The sequence below is a fragment of the Colias eurytheme genome, chromosome 8 (assembly GCF_061535395.1).
Source record: "Colias eurytheme isolate Ceu_HAF_F1 chromosome 8, ilColEury1 Martin Lab GWU primary, whole genome shotgun sequence".
Lineage (NCBI taxonomy): Eukaryota > Metazoa > Arthropoda > Insecta > Lepidoptera > Pieridae > Colias > Colias eurytheme.
Window position 1 is genome coordinate 1931670 of NC_142987.1, and position 13116 is coordinate 1944785.

The 13116-nt window shown below is 33.4% G+C and overlaps 2 protein-coding genes across 3 annotated transcripts; both read left to right on the forward strand.

The window, feature by feature from the left end:
* The first annotated feature begins 959 nt into the window (after positions 1-959).
* LOC149906286 (uncharacterized) lies at positions 960-4256 on the forward strand. Its single transcript, XM_090104467.1, has 4 exons — positions 960-1113; positions 1343-1444; positions 2044-2168; positions 2812-4256. The coding sequence occupies exons 2-4, from the start codon at positions 1343-1345 to the stop codon at positions 3848-3850; spliced, it is 1266 nt and encodes a 421-aa protein (XP_089960593.1). The 5' UTR covers positions 960-1113; the 3' UTR covers positions 3851-4256.
* Positions 4257-7440: 3184 nt separating this feature from the next.
* Positions 7441-10865, forward strand: LOC149906287 (uncharacterized). 2 transcript variants are annotated; one of them, XM_090104687.1, is made up of 4 exons: positions 7441-7958; positions 9092-9236; positions 9656-9911; positions 10548-10865. In XM_090104687.1, the coding sequence occupies exons 1-4, from the start codon at positions 7826-7828 to the stop codon at positions 10644-10646; spliced, it is 633 nt and encodes a 210-aa protein (XP_089960813.1). In that variant the 5' UTR covers positions 7441-7825; the 3' UTR covers positions 10647-10865. The 2 variants fall into 2 exon arrangements, with proteins under 2 accessions (XP_089960813.1, XP_089960814.1); XM_090104688.1 differs by having other exon boundaries at positions 7443-7958; positions 9095-9236.
* Positions 10866-13116: the final 2251 nt, after the last annotated feature.

Sequence of the window (13116 nt, forward strand, 5' to 3'; positions counted from 1 at the left end):
TTTGCAGTCAAGTTACATCCCCCCCCCCTCATAAATAACTTATGCGCTTTTTAAACCTTACTAAATTTAGAATACCAAATCAAGTAATGAAGACCATGAGTGTTTTTTCGGAGGAAGTCTAATACTTCCTATAGGTCGTAATCTGTATTGGAAAGAAAATTCATTCTTCATTCTTTAATAACCAACATCTCATATCCCTTGCCTTTTTTGACGGTTGACACTTGACCGTTGACAGTACCCTATATATTATTAACTCAGAGCAATAAACCTACTCTTTGGTTGACAGTCGCAACTCGCATTGAGATTGAGTTTGAGTCTATGGTTCATAGAGTGGGCTACGGTTTGAGTCACGGTTCCCAACTTAGGGGTTTTCCTGTGGGGTTTTCCCCCCAGATTTAGGGGGTAAATAAGTGAGATATGATTTTTTTAGGGGTCTGAAATTATTAGGGGTATTTTCAGGGATTTTTTTGACCCTTTAATATTTTTAAATTGATAATTACTTAGCTAGTTTTAATATTTATTTCTTGACCTAGCGACTCATACCGATATCTAGTGATGTCGAATTATCTTCAGATGAAGACGAAATATTTTATAACTTGTATATATAATAAAAAGACTTTTGAAACATATTACAGCATATTATTAAGCTATTGCATAGCTTCTATCGCGGGCCTTGAGCGCGGGGACCGAATCCAGAAATTTAGTAACGAAAAACCTCACGCTCCCCACTCCGACGGGCGCGGAGGTGTGGCTTGAAGCCTGAAGGCATAGCATGCAATAGCTTTACCGCGGCAGACGGCAGTCCCCGAGTGCCACACGTCTTTTTTTCTAAATCATTATGAATTTATATTTGTATATTTTTTTAGGGGGACAACTGAATAATAGGCGTTTTAAGGGGTTTTTGAAACAAACTGGGATAAATATTTTTGAGAGTTGGTAACACTGGTTTGACTTTTGAGTCATCAAAACCGGCTGCCGAATATAAACATTTGAAATATGTACTTTTAATTTGTTAAAATATTATAAAACATACTTATAATATATGTTAAATATAACATTCATTATTTAAAAATTATGTATACTAAAAGTTAAAGTAATTAAGAAAAGGATAAGGTTAGTAAAATAAGTTTAATTTATGAACTTACCGTTGACCTCCGTATTACTTTACTCTATGCCGTTGACCATAATTGCTTACATTGCTGTTATTGCTATTCCAAGAATTTTATCAATGCAAAATGCTTGACCTGCTAGTAATTTTTATTTATATTCCATATCATTTTACATATCGCATTTTTTATGTTTCTGATAGTCTAATACCTATGTAATTATTTTTATTTTTTAGATGATTGAGTTGAAGGTGTGTCTTGAAAGATTATTTCACTGCACTATATGTAAAATTACTTATAGAAATGGATCGGAATATAGAGATCATATATTGCTACACGTAAGTTGAACTTTTTACCTAACTTTTTACATTGAGAAAATGAAAAAAGAAAATGAACAATTTTATTTTTATTTAAAATTTGTGTAAATGTTTAAAAAGTTGAGATAAGTGAAATTCCAACGAAATGCGTCACCATAAAAGTCACTCAATCACTTAACTAAATGACTTTTTTATTATTTTGAGAGCTTTAAAGCAGCTTAATTACATATTTACTAACACAAATTGTAAGAGCTAGCGCACACGAGCAACTTTGTCTCTGCAACTATTTTTTCTCCGCAACTATTTTGTCTCTCCCACCTATGGGCTAGTATGAAAGTGCGCGCACGTAGCGACGCAACTCCCCATACAAATTGATGGGAGAGACAAAATAGTTGTGGAGACAAAGTTGCTCGTGCGCGCTAGCTCTAAAACTGTCTAATTTAAATTTCACATTCACTACCTAACACAAATTGTAAAACTGTCCAAGGTTGTGTGGAAATAAAAGGCATTTTTATTTTATTTAAAGCAGCTTTATTTGTGACTGTGTATTCTAAAACATGTGAAAATCAGACTTTTCTCTCCATACCATCACTTAATCTCCTATTGTTTTTACATTTTAGGCTAGAAATGCATACGTTAAGTTAACAAAACAGAGAATTTATGGATGTAAATCATGCAATGCTGGATTTATCAATGGAGATGATTATAAGTTACACAAAATATATCATATAATGCAAAATGTTCGGTAAGTGTTTAATGTTTATACAGATTTTGCATTTTATTAATTTATAGTATGTATCTCATAATGAAATTGAAAAATGATTTCGGTGTTAGATTGCCCATTTTTCGAGGAAGACTATAAGCTATAATATATCATCACGCTAAGACCAACAGGAGCAGAGCACTCGGGTAAAACCGCGGGGCACAGATAGTTAGATATATATTAATTTCTTTATGTAATACAGATGAAGACAGGGAGGATAGACTGCTAGTTTCTTAATATATGTAATTATTAATATGATCAGTTCCACAATCTACCTATGAAGATGAATCCATACTAAAATTATAAATGCGAAAGTAACTCTGTCTGTCTGTCTGTTACTCAATCACGCCTTAACTACTGAACCAATTTGCATGAAATTTGGTATAGAGATATTTTGATACCCGAGAAAGGACATAGGGTATGTTTTACCCCAGGAAATAGGATAGGGTTTATCCCGGAAATCCCATGGGAACGGGAACTATGCGGGTTTTTCTTTGACTGCGCGGGCGAAGGCGCGGGCGGAAACCTAGTAAATAAATAAAATTGAATCTACACAATATTGTTTTTAAGTTAGAGGTTACGTTTTTGTTGATAAAAACCTAATTTGTAATATTTTTATTCACAGGCTAAAACATTCAAAGATAGACAGTAACAACAAACATTATACAAAATATATTAAAAATGGTGATATAGAAAGAAAATATGAATGTGCAGATTGTGGACGAAAGTTTGTTGAAGAAAATACCCTGAAGATGCACTCTCAAGTCCACGAACCTTATCCATATATTTGTTTTTGCGGTATTGGTTATTATTTGGAATTTGATTATGATAAACACAAAAGTTTAGTGCACAGTGAAAACAATGAAACCAAAAATGTTGAAATCAAGACTGAAATCCCCAAATCCGAAAGCAAAGTTATCTACAAAGATGATTTTGAAGAAGACATCTATGACGATAAAGGAAGTGAAAAGTCTGTTCATATGAATGATGATTATGATTACGGCAAAAAGCCTGGAAAAGCGACGAAGAAGAAAAACCCTAAGACACCCAAGGTTAAATTAAAAGAAAGAAAAGAAAAAAAAGTAATCTCGCAAAAGGCACAATATTATGAGTGCAACCTATGTAATATTCGGCGTTTTAAAATAAAAGAGAATTATGATAATCACATGTTAAAGCACAAGAGATCTACATGTAGTTATTGTGGAAAATTGTCTAAGGATGTATATAGCAAGCAATTGCATGAACGAATACACACCGGCGAGCGACCCTACTCTTGCAAATTCTGTTCAAAACCGTTTGCTGATCCGTCAGCTTTACTCAGACACACAAGAACACACACAAAAGACTACAGATATAACTGTGACTTGTGTCCTAAGAAGTTTACTGATAAAAGTGGACTTATCAGCCATAGACGCCGCCATAATGCAAGGGAATTTAAATGTGATATTTGCAACAAACTGTTCTTCACAAAAAGCGACCTCGCAAAACATTGCATTGCACTCCACACTGGTAGCAAGAATTTTGAATGTAATAAGTGCGGCAAGAAGTTTGCTCATAAATCCTATCTTGTTATACATATTAAATTTTGTGAAAGGAAACCAAAGGAGAAGAAGAGAAATAAACATAAGAAAAAGAAAATAAAATGTAAAGTAGAAAAGGACTGATATAGGTAGTAAAATACAATTGATTATTGTGAGTAGTTTTGGATATTGTGAACAATGATGTGGAAATTCATTTATAACACATTCTTATTGGATTAATTTAAGAACAAATGATTGATATTGATATAAATCGAAGATACATAATTTTTAATTTTTCTCGTAATTTTATAATTGGACTTTTAGGCATTTTGTTCAACACAATATTCTGTTATTTTATGATTAAATGAAAAAAACTTCGACGCCATTTAATTATACATATACTAGCGGTCCGCCCCGGCTTCGCCCGTGGTACTTTACGTTTTCTCTACATAAAAACCATCCTCGTACTTCAAGGAATATAATAAATTTGAATTTGTTGATTTGTAAATTTAAAATGTTGAACTAGTACGACAAAAGGCTGATTGTTGTCTTTTTAAATTAATTAAATTATTTTTTATAAAAAAACCTTATTTTATTTGTATAATCGTAATTCAATAATTCATATTTTCTTATGAGAATTAAATTTATATATAATATTAATAGTTCCCCGCTAATCTTAGAAAAGTTATATAATATAGTAAATTTGGAAATGTATAATTAATCCGTCATTGTGTACAATTCCTAGAAAATTGTCATAATATTCCCTAAAATCGCTGGGAAATTTGTGAAATAAATTAAGGTCAGGTGGGGTAAGAGGAACATATTTCATTTTCAGTAAAATATTTTGACTGCTAGGAACAACATTTATAGCTTTTTAAGATGTTTGAAACACACAGAACTTACCTTTATGTATTAGCTTCCCGTAGGCTAAATGTCATTACTCTAATAACAGTTCTTACGAAGATATTGACATTAATGTCAAGATTGAGTAATCGTTCCTCTTCCCCCTTACAAGGGGTAAGAGGGACAGTCATTGTATTTCCTAAGATTGGAGTTTGAATTAAAATATTCGTTGCTAAATGTTCGTTAATTTGTAGATAGAATGTCTTTGGTCAATATTAGATCTTAATGTCGATGAAATAAGGTATAATTTGGAATAAAAAACAAGAATACATCAATTCGGGGTAAGAGGGACATACAGGTTCGATCAGGGGTGGCAAACTAAAAAGAAGTCGACTAGTTATAATTCTATTTTTATTTAATCATACATAGTAATGGTAAACAGTCTGTCCCTAACTAGTTTTCCTAGTTAGTTACTCTTTAAAAATAACAATGGCACTATGTGATGAGATCAATATTGCGAATCAGTATTTTAATTCATCTATTAAGAACCTTCTCCTTTTTAAGAAGTCAGTTAAAAATATAAATGATCTTCTTGATCCAAAAGAAATTCTTTGGAATTTCTGGAATTTTGAGACAGGCGAACTTAGCGAAACTTGGCGAATAGTGGTGCTTGCATCACTGTGTTCCGGTTTGGTGGTGAGATGAGGCCCTGAAGTAATTACTGGCACAGGACTCAGGAGGCATAATCCTTTAGGCCGGCAACGCACTTGTGACTCCTCTGGAGTTGCGAATGTCCATGGGCGGCGGAAATCGCTTAACATCAGGTGATCCGTATGCTCGTTTGCCCGCCTATTAAATAAAAAAAAATATAAAAAAAAACACATGAGCGAGAAATTTTTAGTTATAATTTAAAATTGTAATAGGTACAGAACAGTCAGTCACTTCTTTTCATTTTATCCACATATAATTATAAATTAATCAAAATGTTGGTCACCCCTCACACGGGGGAAGAGAAACATATGTTCCTCTTTCACCGTCAATAGTGAGCCTCTTACCCCAGCTATTGTTTTTGAAGTCTAGGATTTTCAAGCGAAAGAAACTCACAATATTAAGTTGTTTCTTAACTAAAATGATTAATAAAAGAAATACTTACAGTTTTCTCCGTGTATCAGTATATTTAAAATATTTCTAGCACACTTTTATCACTAAAATATGGGTTCGCAAAAAAACGAGCCAACTTGGTGTTAGCCGAATTCGCAACTGTCAAATTTGTTTACATTTTTTGTGATGTCTGTGCTACGTAGCGACATCTACTCAAAACCGCTCAAACTAATTCGCCTTCACTTTTTTATCGACGGAAAGTACATAGTCATAAACGCTTCGGTTTACTAGTTATGGTCTCTAGGCCCTCTTCCCCCAGTGACCCTCTTACCCCACCTGACCTTACACAAGTTATATTTCAAAAATTTTCTAAAAAAATCACCTCACGTAATTTATGGACAACCCCTTCTTGTTAACCTGACGCATGAACCGAACGATCGAAGTTCGCTCTTACAGCGAACCAAGCGCGCGGCAGCAGCGACAGGCGAGTACTAGAATCGAGTCGACATGCCACAGGCTCTTTTTTCTGTTTGATGTTTCGATTCAATCTACAAAAAAGGGGGTGTGTGCCAAGTTCACGTGTCAGAAGTGAAACTTCTTTGGCAAGATTCAACGATACCAAAATTGTCCCCTTACTCCATGACGTGACGGTATAACCATGACGCGACCTTGAAATTTTACTCTTAAGGGGGCGCATAAAGCAAAATAACCAATCTTCTATTAGATGATACGTGTAATATGCAAGACCAAATCTAAAAAATAAAATATATATCAAACTAGATGATATGTTCAACGATTCTGTTTAATCAAAAACATAAAATATTAAAATTTACTCGATAAAAAAAAATCACCAAGTTAGCTCTAATTTTCACACTTTTACGTTTTCTACTTGACATGGTAATACTTATTATGATTTTTTTTTCATAAACAATTATATTAAAACATTTGCAAGATATTTGTCAGAGCATTTTGTGTAATTACTTTTAGTTTTGGTTTTATCTGCGATAAACCACTTTTATCGTGACAAAATCAAACGTTTATCTCGAGAAAAAAAGAGCGCCAAAATTGGTTTATCGCAGATAAAACCAAAACTAAAAGTAATTACACAAAATGCTCTGACAAATATCTTGCAAATGTTTTAATATAATTGTTTATGAAAAAAAAATCATAATAAGTATCACCATGTCAAGTAGAAAACGTAAAAGTGTGAAAATTAGAGCTAACTTGGTGATTTTTTTTTATCGAGTCAATTTTAATATTTTATGTTTTTGATTAAACAGAATCGTTGAACATATCATCTAGTTTGATATATATTTTATTTTTTAGATTTGGTCTTGCATATTACACGTATCATCTAATAGAAGATTGGTTATTTTGCTTTATGCGCCCCCTTAACGCGCCTATAGAAGTTTCACTAGCGTTAGCTACTACATATTAAGTATTCTGTGGTTTCACTTCAATTTCCTAAATAGCTTCGTAATTGTTGTTGAATTTGTTATACTTATAAAGCTATTTCATATTTTTAAGCTTTATTGTTATAAAGTGGGCTGTATCCCGGGCTCCCGGGTAGACCCTATATAAAAATAAATTTAAATATAGCCTATATTTCGGTCCAGCAGTTAGGTACGTACCTATCCTATTACAAACAATCAAATTACATAAAGTGTGGAAAATTAAATAAGGCCCAAAGTTTAAACTTGCAAAACGACCGGTAGAGTAAGCTATTAGCCATATCAATTACGTCGGTTTACCGCGCCGGTAGCTGCGTCGCGTCAGCCGCGCCGCTCGATACGTGCGGCGCGCGCGTACCGTGCGCCCCGCGCGGCATTGCCGCACCCCTCGCCCTCAGTATGCTTATCTACCCCGCCTTGGACACCCCTGCTACACGTACTATCACTAATCCGTTTGTTCCCAACACTAGTTTTTCAGAATAAAATTAAAAAAATCATTTTCGCGCCAATTGTTTACATGACGTCTTCCTGTCAGTTCGGAAACGAAACCGGTTTGATTTGTGCCAATATTCCATTGTGATATAAGAAGATATTTTATTTTATAATTAATAGTTATTTAATAACATTTAAAAATTAATCCCTTCAATAGTTGTGTATTAATTTTTGTTGAAAAAGTTTCCCGCGTTATCGGCGATTGAAGCGACAAAGTAAAGCCGCGAACACAATGAACGAAATTGATTTAATCAAAGAAGTTGAGAAACGACCAATTTTATATGATAAGTCTGTAAGTGGTTTTAATAAAACGAAGCTGAGGGATGACGCCTGGAAGGAGGTGCAAGAAGCCCTTCATGTTTCAGGTAATTCACATATTATTTTTTAAATCACTCAAGATTGAAAGTAGCAGCCGAATTGTTAAAAAGCGATACATATTAATAAAACTATTTTGCTCGATCTAAAAAAATTATGTACTTACACTTAACTAGTTAATTTTTTCATAAGCTTCTTTACATATTTTAGAGTAAAATATGTAACTTTTGAACTACTTACGCTTATTTTTCAACATAAAAAGTATTGCGATACAGATACTTAAACCGATTATTTATTAAATTAATTGGTCGTCGCCGCTTCTATAAGGCTTCAATTGGGTTGAGAGTAGATTGAGTGTATCAAGCCGCCAAGGCCAAATCCAATTGGATGTTATTAATTTATAAATAACTATTTCGCGGATTTTTCCTGTTGAATACGCCTTCGGCCTTTTACAGTATTTTTTCAGTAAATTAAAACTTAAAAGTAATATAGCTCCTTGCAAATTAATTGGTTAGGTGTGGACATATTTATATTATGTATTAATAATAATATGTTTTCTAAGTTGATAAATTATTTTACTATAAACAAATAAGTGAGTCATAGTATATTCTGTTCCAAACCACAATAAGACTTTAAGGCCTGAGGATTAGTCCTTGTACCGCATCATATTTTCATACATTTGTTTGAAATCTGACACTAATAACACTTGGACAAATGTACCTATCGGTTTTGTCACCTTAATCTACTAGCAATGTATTACAGTCTTACTACATATTATTGAAGTGAAACTTCTTTATCGGGGTTGGCAAAACATTTAGTGTAACATTTTTTCGTTACGCGTGACATTTTCCGTTACGCGCCATCTTTGATTCGACGTACTTCTGTAAAATTGCATATAGTTAGTAAATTATTTTTTGAAAAATAAGGTCATAAAGAAGTTTCACTTCTTACGTGTGTACACTAGTACACTTACACATTTTTGTATTATCAAATAATACTTTATAATATTCCACATACTCTGCTTACCCTGAACTTCACTCCCACTTCATTTATTAAGGCAGCTGACAAGGCGCATTTCATTTTAACCATTCAACCACATTATTAACGTAGGTAAACAAATTTAGTATGGTACTGCGTACACTAAACTTAACTATGGTAAATAATAAGTGTATTATTGCCTTAGTAGAAGCGGAATGTAAGAAACGTTGGCGCTCTTTGCGGGATTCATTCATAAAGTTGCAGCGGACTCATGGTGGACGCACCCGATGGCCTTACCATAACGCAATGAGATTCCTCCTGCCGCACGTGGAGCCGAAGTCTGACACGCCGTATGTATCAAAATTTTATTATACATATAATTAATTTTTCTTTTATGTAACTATTTTAAAAATTTGATTTTTTTTGAGTTTGTTATCCTAAATATTTTGACTCCGTGAATCGAATTTCATGTTTATTTATTTTTTTGTTTGAAAGTTAGTGCCTTCCAGTTGGTCAGATTTAAATTTTCGTCTAATTCTGACAAAGTGAAAGCGGTTTAGTTTTATTTAATAATTTAATTCTTGAACAATGCACGTAATTTTTTTTTAATATTTATTAAACAATCCAAATATTATAATACAGGATACTCGATAAGCTATTTCTGATACCGGGATGGAAACTCGAGTTTATCAATCACTTTCGATACCTTCCCTCTTTAGTCTTTATTAAGTTTCATTCATAAATAAACACGTACAAATCTTGTTCACAGTCCAAAACGAGAGACATCCGACTCAGAAACAGAAGACGAAATACGTCACCGACCGGGCCAGTCTCTACCAGATCTTTTCTCCGACCCTCGGCTAGACGACGACGACGACTTTCAGCCAAAGAAACCCCGTCTCAACTCCACGGATGAAGAGTTCCAACGAACCGACCCTGATGAGCTGTTCCTCCTCAGCTGTGCTTCCACATTGAAAAGACTGAACTCCAAGCAAAATGCCGTAGCTAGACTTAAGATACAACAGGTAAAATAAATTACATTTTTTAGGTTTGATTTTACGCGAGGAACATTAATTAGAAATTAAATTTAAAGGATTTTAAACGTGATATATGTTCTTTATGTTCAGCCCCCCTAGACAAGTGGCTTTCTATTAGCGTAAAGTTCAATAGAATAGATTATGAATGTATGAGATTGACGTAATCAATAGACGTCGTCGTCGTAATCAAACGTCAATCTCATACATTCATAATCTATTCTATTGAACTTTACGCTAATAGAAAGCCACTTGTCTAGGGGGGCTGAACATAAAGAACATATATCACGTTTAAAATCCTTTAAATTTAATTCATTCATTCTTCCCGTGATTACGCTCACTGTAAAGTGTTCGACTATTACCACAATTAAATAAAAGTTTTAATTAAATTTTTCTTTGATCACAAATATTTACTAGTTCTTCATCCGAACTTCGTCAGAGGTGACCCGGGATAAAAACTAATAAATAAAGGCTATGTATATGAGATGAAAGAATTTTTAATATGGAATAATGTATGAGTTTCTTAATTCTTTATATTACAACAATAATTAGAATCAAACCGAAAAATATATTTATATCTTTATTAAAAAATATATTTAATGTTTCATAATTAATGATTGTTTACAGGTACTTTACGAAGCCGAATTTGGTACACAAATGGAACTACCTTACGTCACTCCTGCTAGTGATTGCGATTATGAAAACGTAGACGGATCTGCAGAATGAACATTTTAGAATTATCAATTTTACACAATTTTAATTAACGTGGAATTAAAAAGTACAATACAATAATATCTTTTAATTTTAAATTTACTTAATTAATAAATTATATCGTCAATGTGTACAGCCCTTTATTGATGGCATTATTTTTGGCGCGAATTTGACAATTTTGTGACGTCATTTTCAATTCCACGAAATATTGCACGCACGTATTTTAAATAATATCTATTACTTATCCGTATTTGCGAGGTTAATGTTTAAAAATCACGCTCGATGATAAAGATACATGTAATAATACGTTAATTATGGCTGTTTTATTTCATTAAATATAATTTATAATAGAGTACCGTTTGATTTGTGTTTTTTTTTATCCCAATTCCACAGATAATAATGTAATACAAGTATACTTATTACAGTATGAGGCCACAAGACACAAGACCCATAAAGGTGGGTATCGACTTCGCGCTCCAAGAGGTCGAACATTGGCGCGCGCTCCAGCCGCGTGAAATGGATACCAGTTTGGAACGCGCGCCAAAATGTTCGTTGGAGCGGTCGAACGCGGAGCGGTCCGTTCCGTCGGGTGTCGGTTTTTTACCGCGCATCAAACGTGGCGCGCGCGCCAATGGAGACGGGTTTGTCGTATTTTTTGTGTTTGTTGCGCTCCGAGTAATAATTATTATGGATAACCAAAGTTGCCGTAAATTAATTCAGCTATATGGTACGAAAGAAGTTTTGTGGAACAGTAAAATTTCTTCGTATCATAATAAATCGCTTAGAGATCTTCTCTGAGCGATTTATTGGTTGGAGAGAAATCAGTAGTGAAATGGGAGTCCCCTTGCCGGATTTAAAGAAAAAAATGCTGCTGCTGCTTACGAGCACTACTAGCTTCCATGATGAACGGTCAAACACTGGAACAGTTGCCACGCGCGCCAGGCGCGCTTAGTTGATATACTTCAATTATTTGGAACGCGCTCCGCGGAACGCACTCTCGGCGCGGTCATTCATGGCGCGCGCGCCAGGAGCGCGAAGTCGATACCCAGCTTAACTCTCTTTAGTTATTAGTCTTTTTTCATGCCTCATTGTACTAAAAAAAATACCTGTACGACCTACTCAAAAATTTTAAGTAGGTAGACCTTGTTTAAGATTGGTTGGTGTTCTGATACAAAAACATAAAACTACTTTATATGGGCTTGATTACAAGTTAGTACTTAATACATACTAAGACATTTTTAGGCCACTTAGAACATTTTCAAAGCCTATAAAAACGCCTATTTATAGATTTAATTCCTCACATTCTCTGCAAACGTTATAGCATTATAAGTTATAACGATTATCACGTGTTATGAAGACTTTTGAAGTAAAATAAAGTTGATGATATGTATATTATAGTATAATGATTTACCCTATTTTTTAAGTGCTGATAAACCTCTTAGCTGGAAATTGTATTTTCATCCGTAAATAAAACTTTAATTTTTCTGTTGTATGAGGGATAGTATAACAACATGTACAGCTGTTGTTAAGTGAGTATGATAAAAAAAAGGTATAGGTATGTAGTATGTACACTAAAAACCTTATTTAAGTACCTATATGAAATCACACAAAAAAAATAGTTTTCATTCCATCAGAGTGAAATTTCAAACCTCCCGCTTTTTTATGAAACGTCAAAATTTCACAGATTAAAAAAGCTCTACATTATCTGTTGCATAACGATAATGACATAATGCTTTTTTCATGTTTCCCTTGAAGGTTCGAGGCCAAGGCCCTAGGTCAATACTTTCTCTCCCTTGGTTATTCAAAGTTAACTGTACGCGGAGGTTTCGTAAATTTGCAGAATGCAGTGTCAACTATCAACTATAACAATAATATTATACATTACGCATGATTCCTCATATAATTTTGTCATAATGGAAATTACTTTAAACTCTATTTTACTATTCATGATATTTTATTATTGATGACATAGCGTCTCATTAAATATTATTAACGATTATTGCGCTATTATAGTTATTAATGTAAAACATGCTACCTAATGATTATGTGTATCCTTAATTTATAATATTGTTTGAATATTACGTTAATTTTTTACATAAAAGATCAGATCAATCACCCTTACAATCACCTCATCTTATTGGTATGAAATAAATATTACGATTTACGGTCTATGTTTATCCCCAACAACATAAAAAAAGTATAACAGTGTAGGTTAAATGCTAAAAAAAACCTGGTCTACGATGTATCTATATTATGTACTTACCATCATTTCGCAATTTGCATGGAGTTAGGAGTACCCAACCGTGCTTTATTTTCGTACGCTTTTAGTAAATTAATGAAAGGTTTTATCGTTAATAATTAAATAAATATATAAAGTAATTAGCTGCTAATAATTTGTTGATAAGGGATATTATTTAGGTCATGGAGATAACACCTCATAATAGGTAGTTTATTCAAAGATCTAACTTTACATTCATCTAAAGTT

Excerpts from the sequence above, each read along its gene's own strand:
- LOC149906286 (XM_090104467.1), top strand. The coding sequence starts at position 1,343 with ATGATTGAGTTGAAGGTGTGTCTTGAAAGATTATTTCACTGCACTATA. Across the intron at positions 1,445-2,043 it reads GAGATCATATATTGCTACAC|GCTAGAAATGCATACGTTAA; the intron begins GTAAGTTGAACT and ends TTTACATTTTAG. Across the intron at positions 2,169-2,811 it reads CATATAATGCAAAATGTTCG|GCTAAAACATTCAAAGATAG; the intron begins GTAAGTGTTTAA and ends TTTTATTCACAG.
- LOC149906287 (XM_090104687.1), top strand. The coding sequence starts at position 7,826 with ATGAACGAAATTGATTTAATCAAAGAAGTTGAGAAACGACCAATTTTA. Across the intron at positions 7,959-9,091 it reads AGAAGCCCTTCATGTTTCAG|TAGAAGCGGAATGTAAGAAA; the intron begins GTAATTCACATA and ends TTATTGCCTTAG. Across the intron at positions 9,237-9,655 it reads GAGCCGAAGTCTGACACGCC|TCCAAAACGAGAGACATCCG; the intron begins GTATGTATCAAA and ends TCTTGTTCACAG.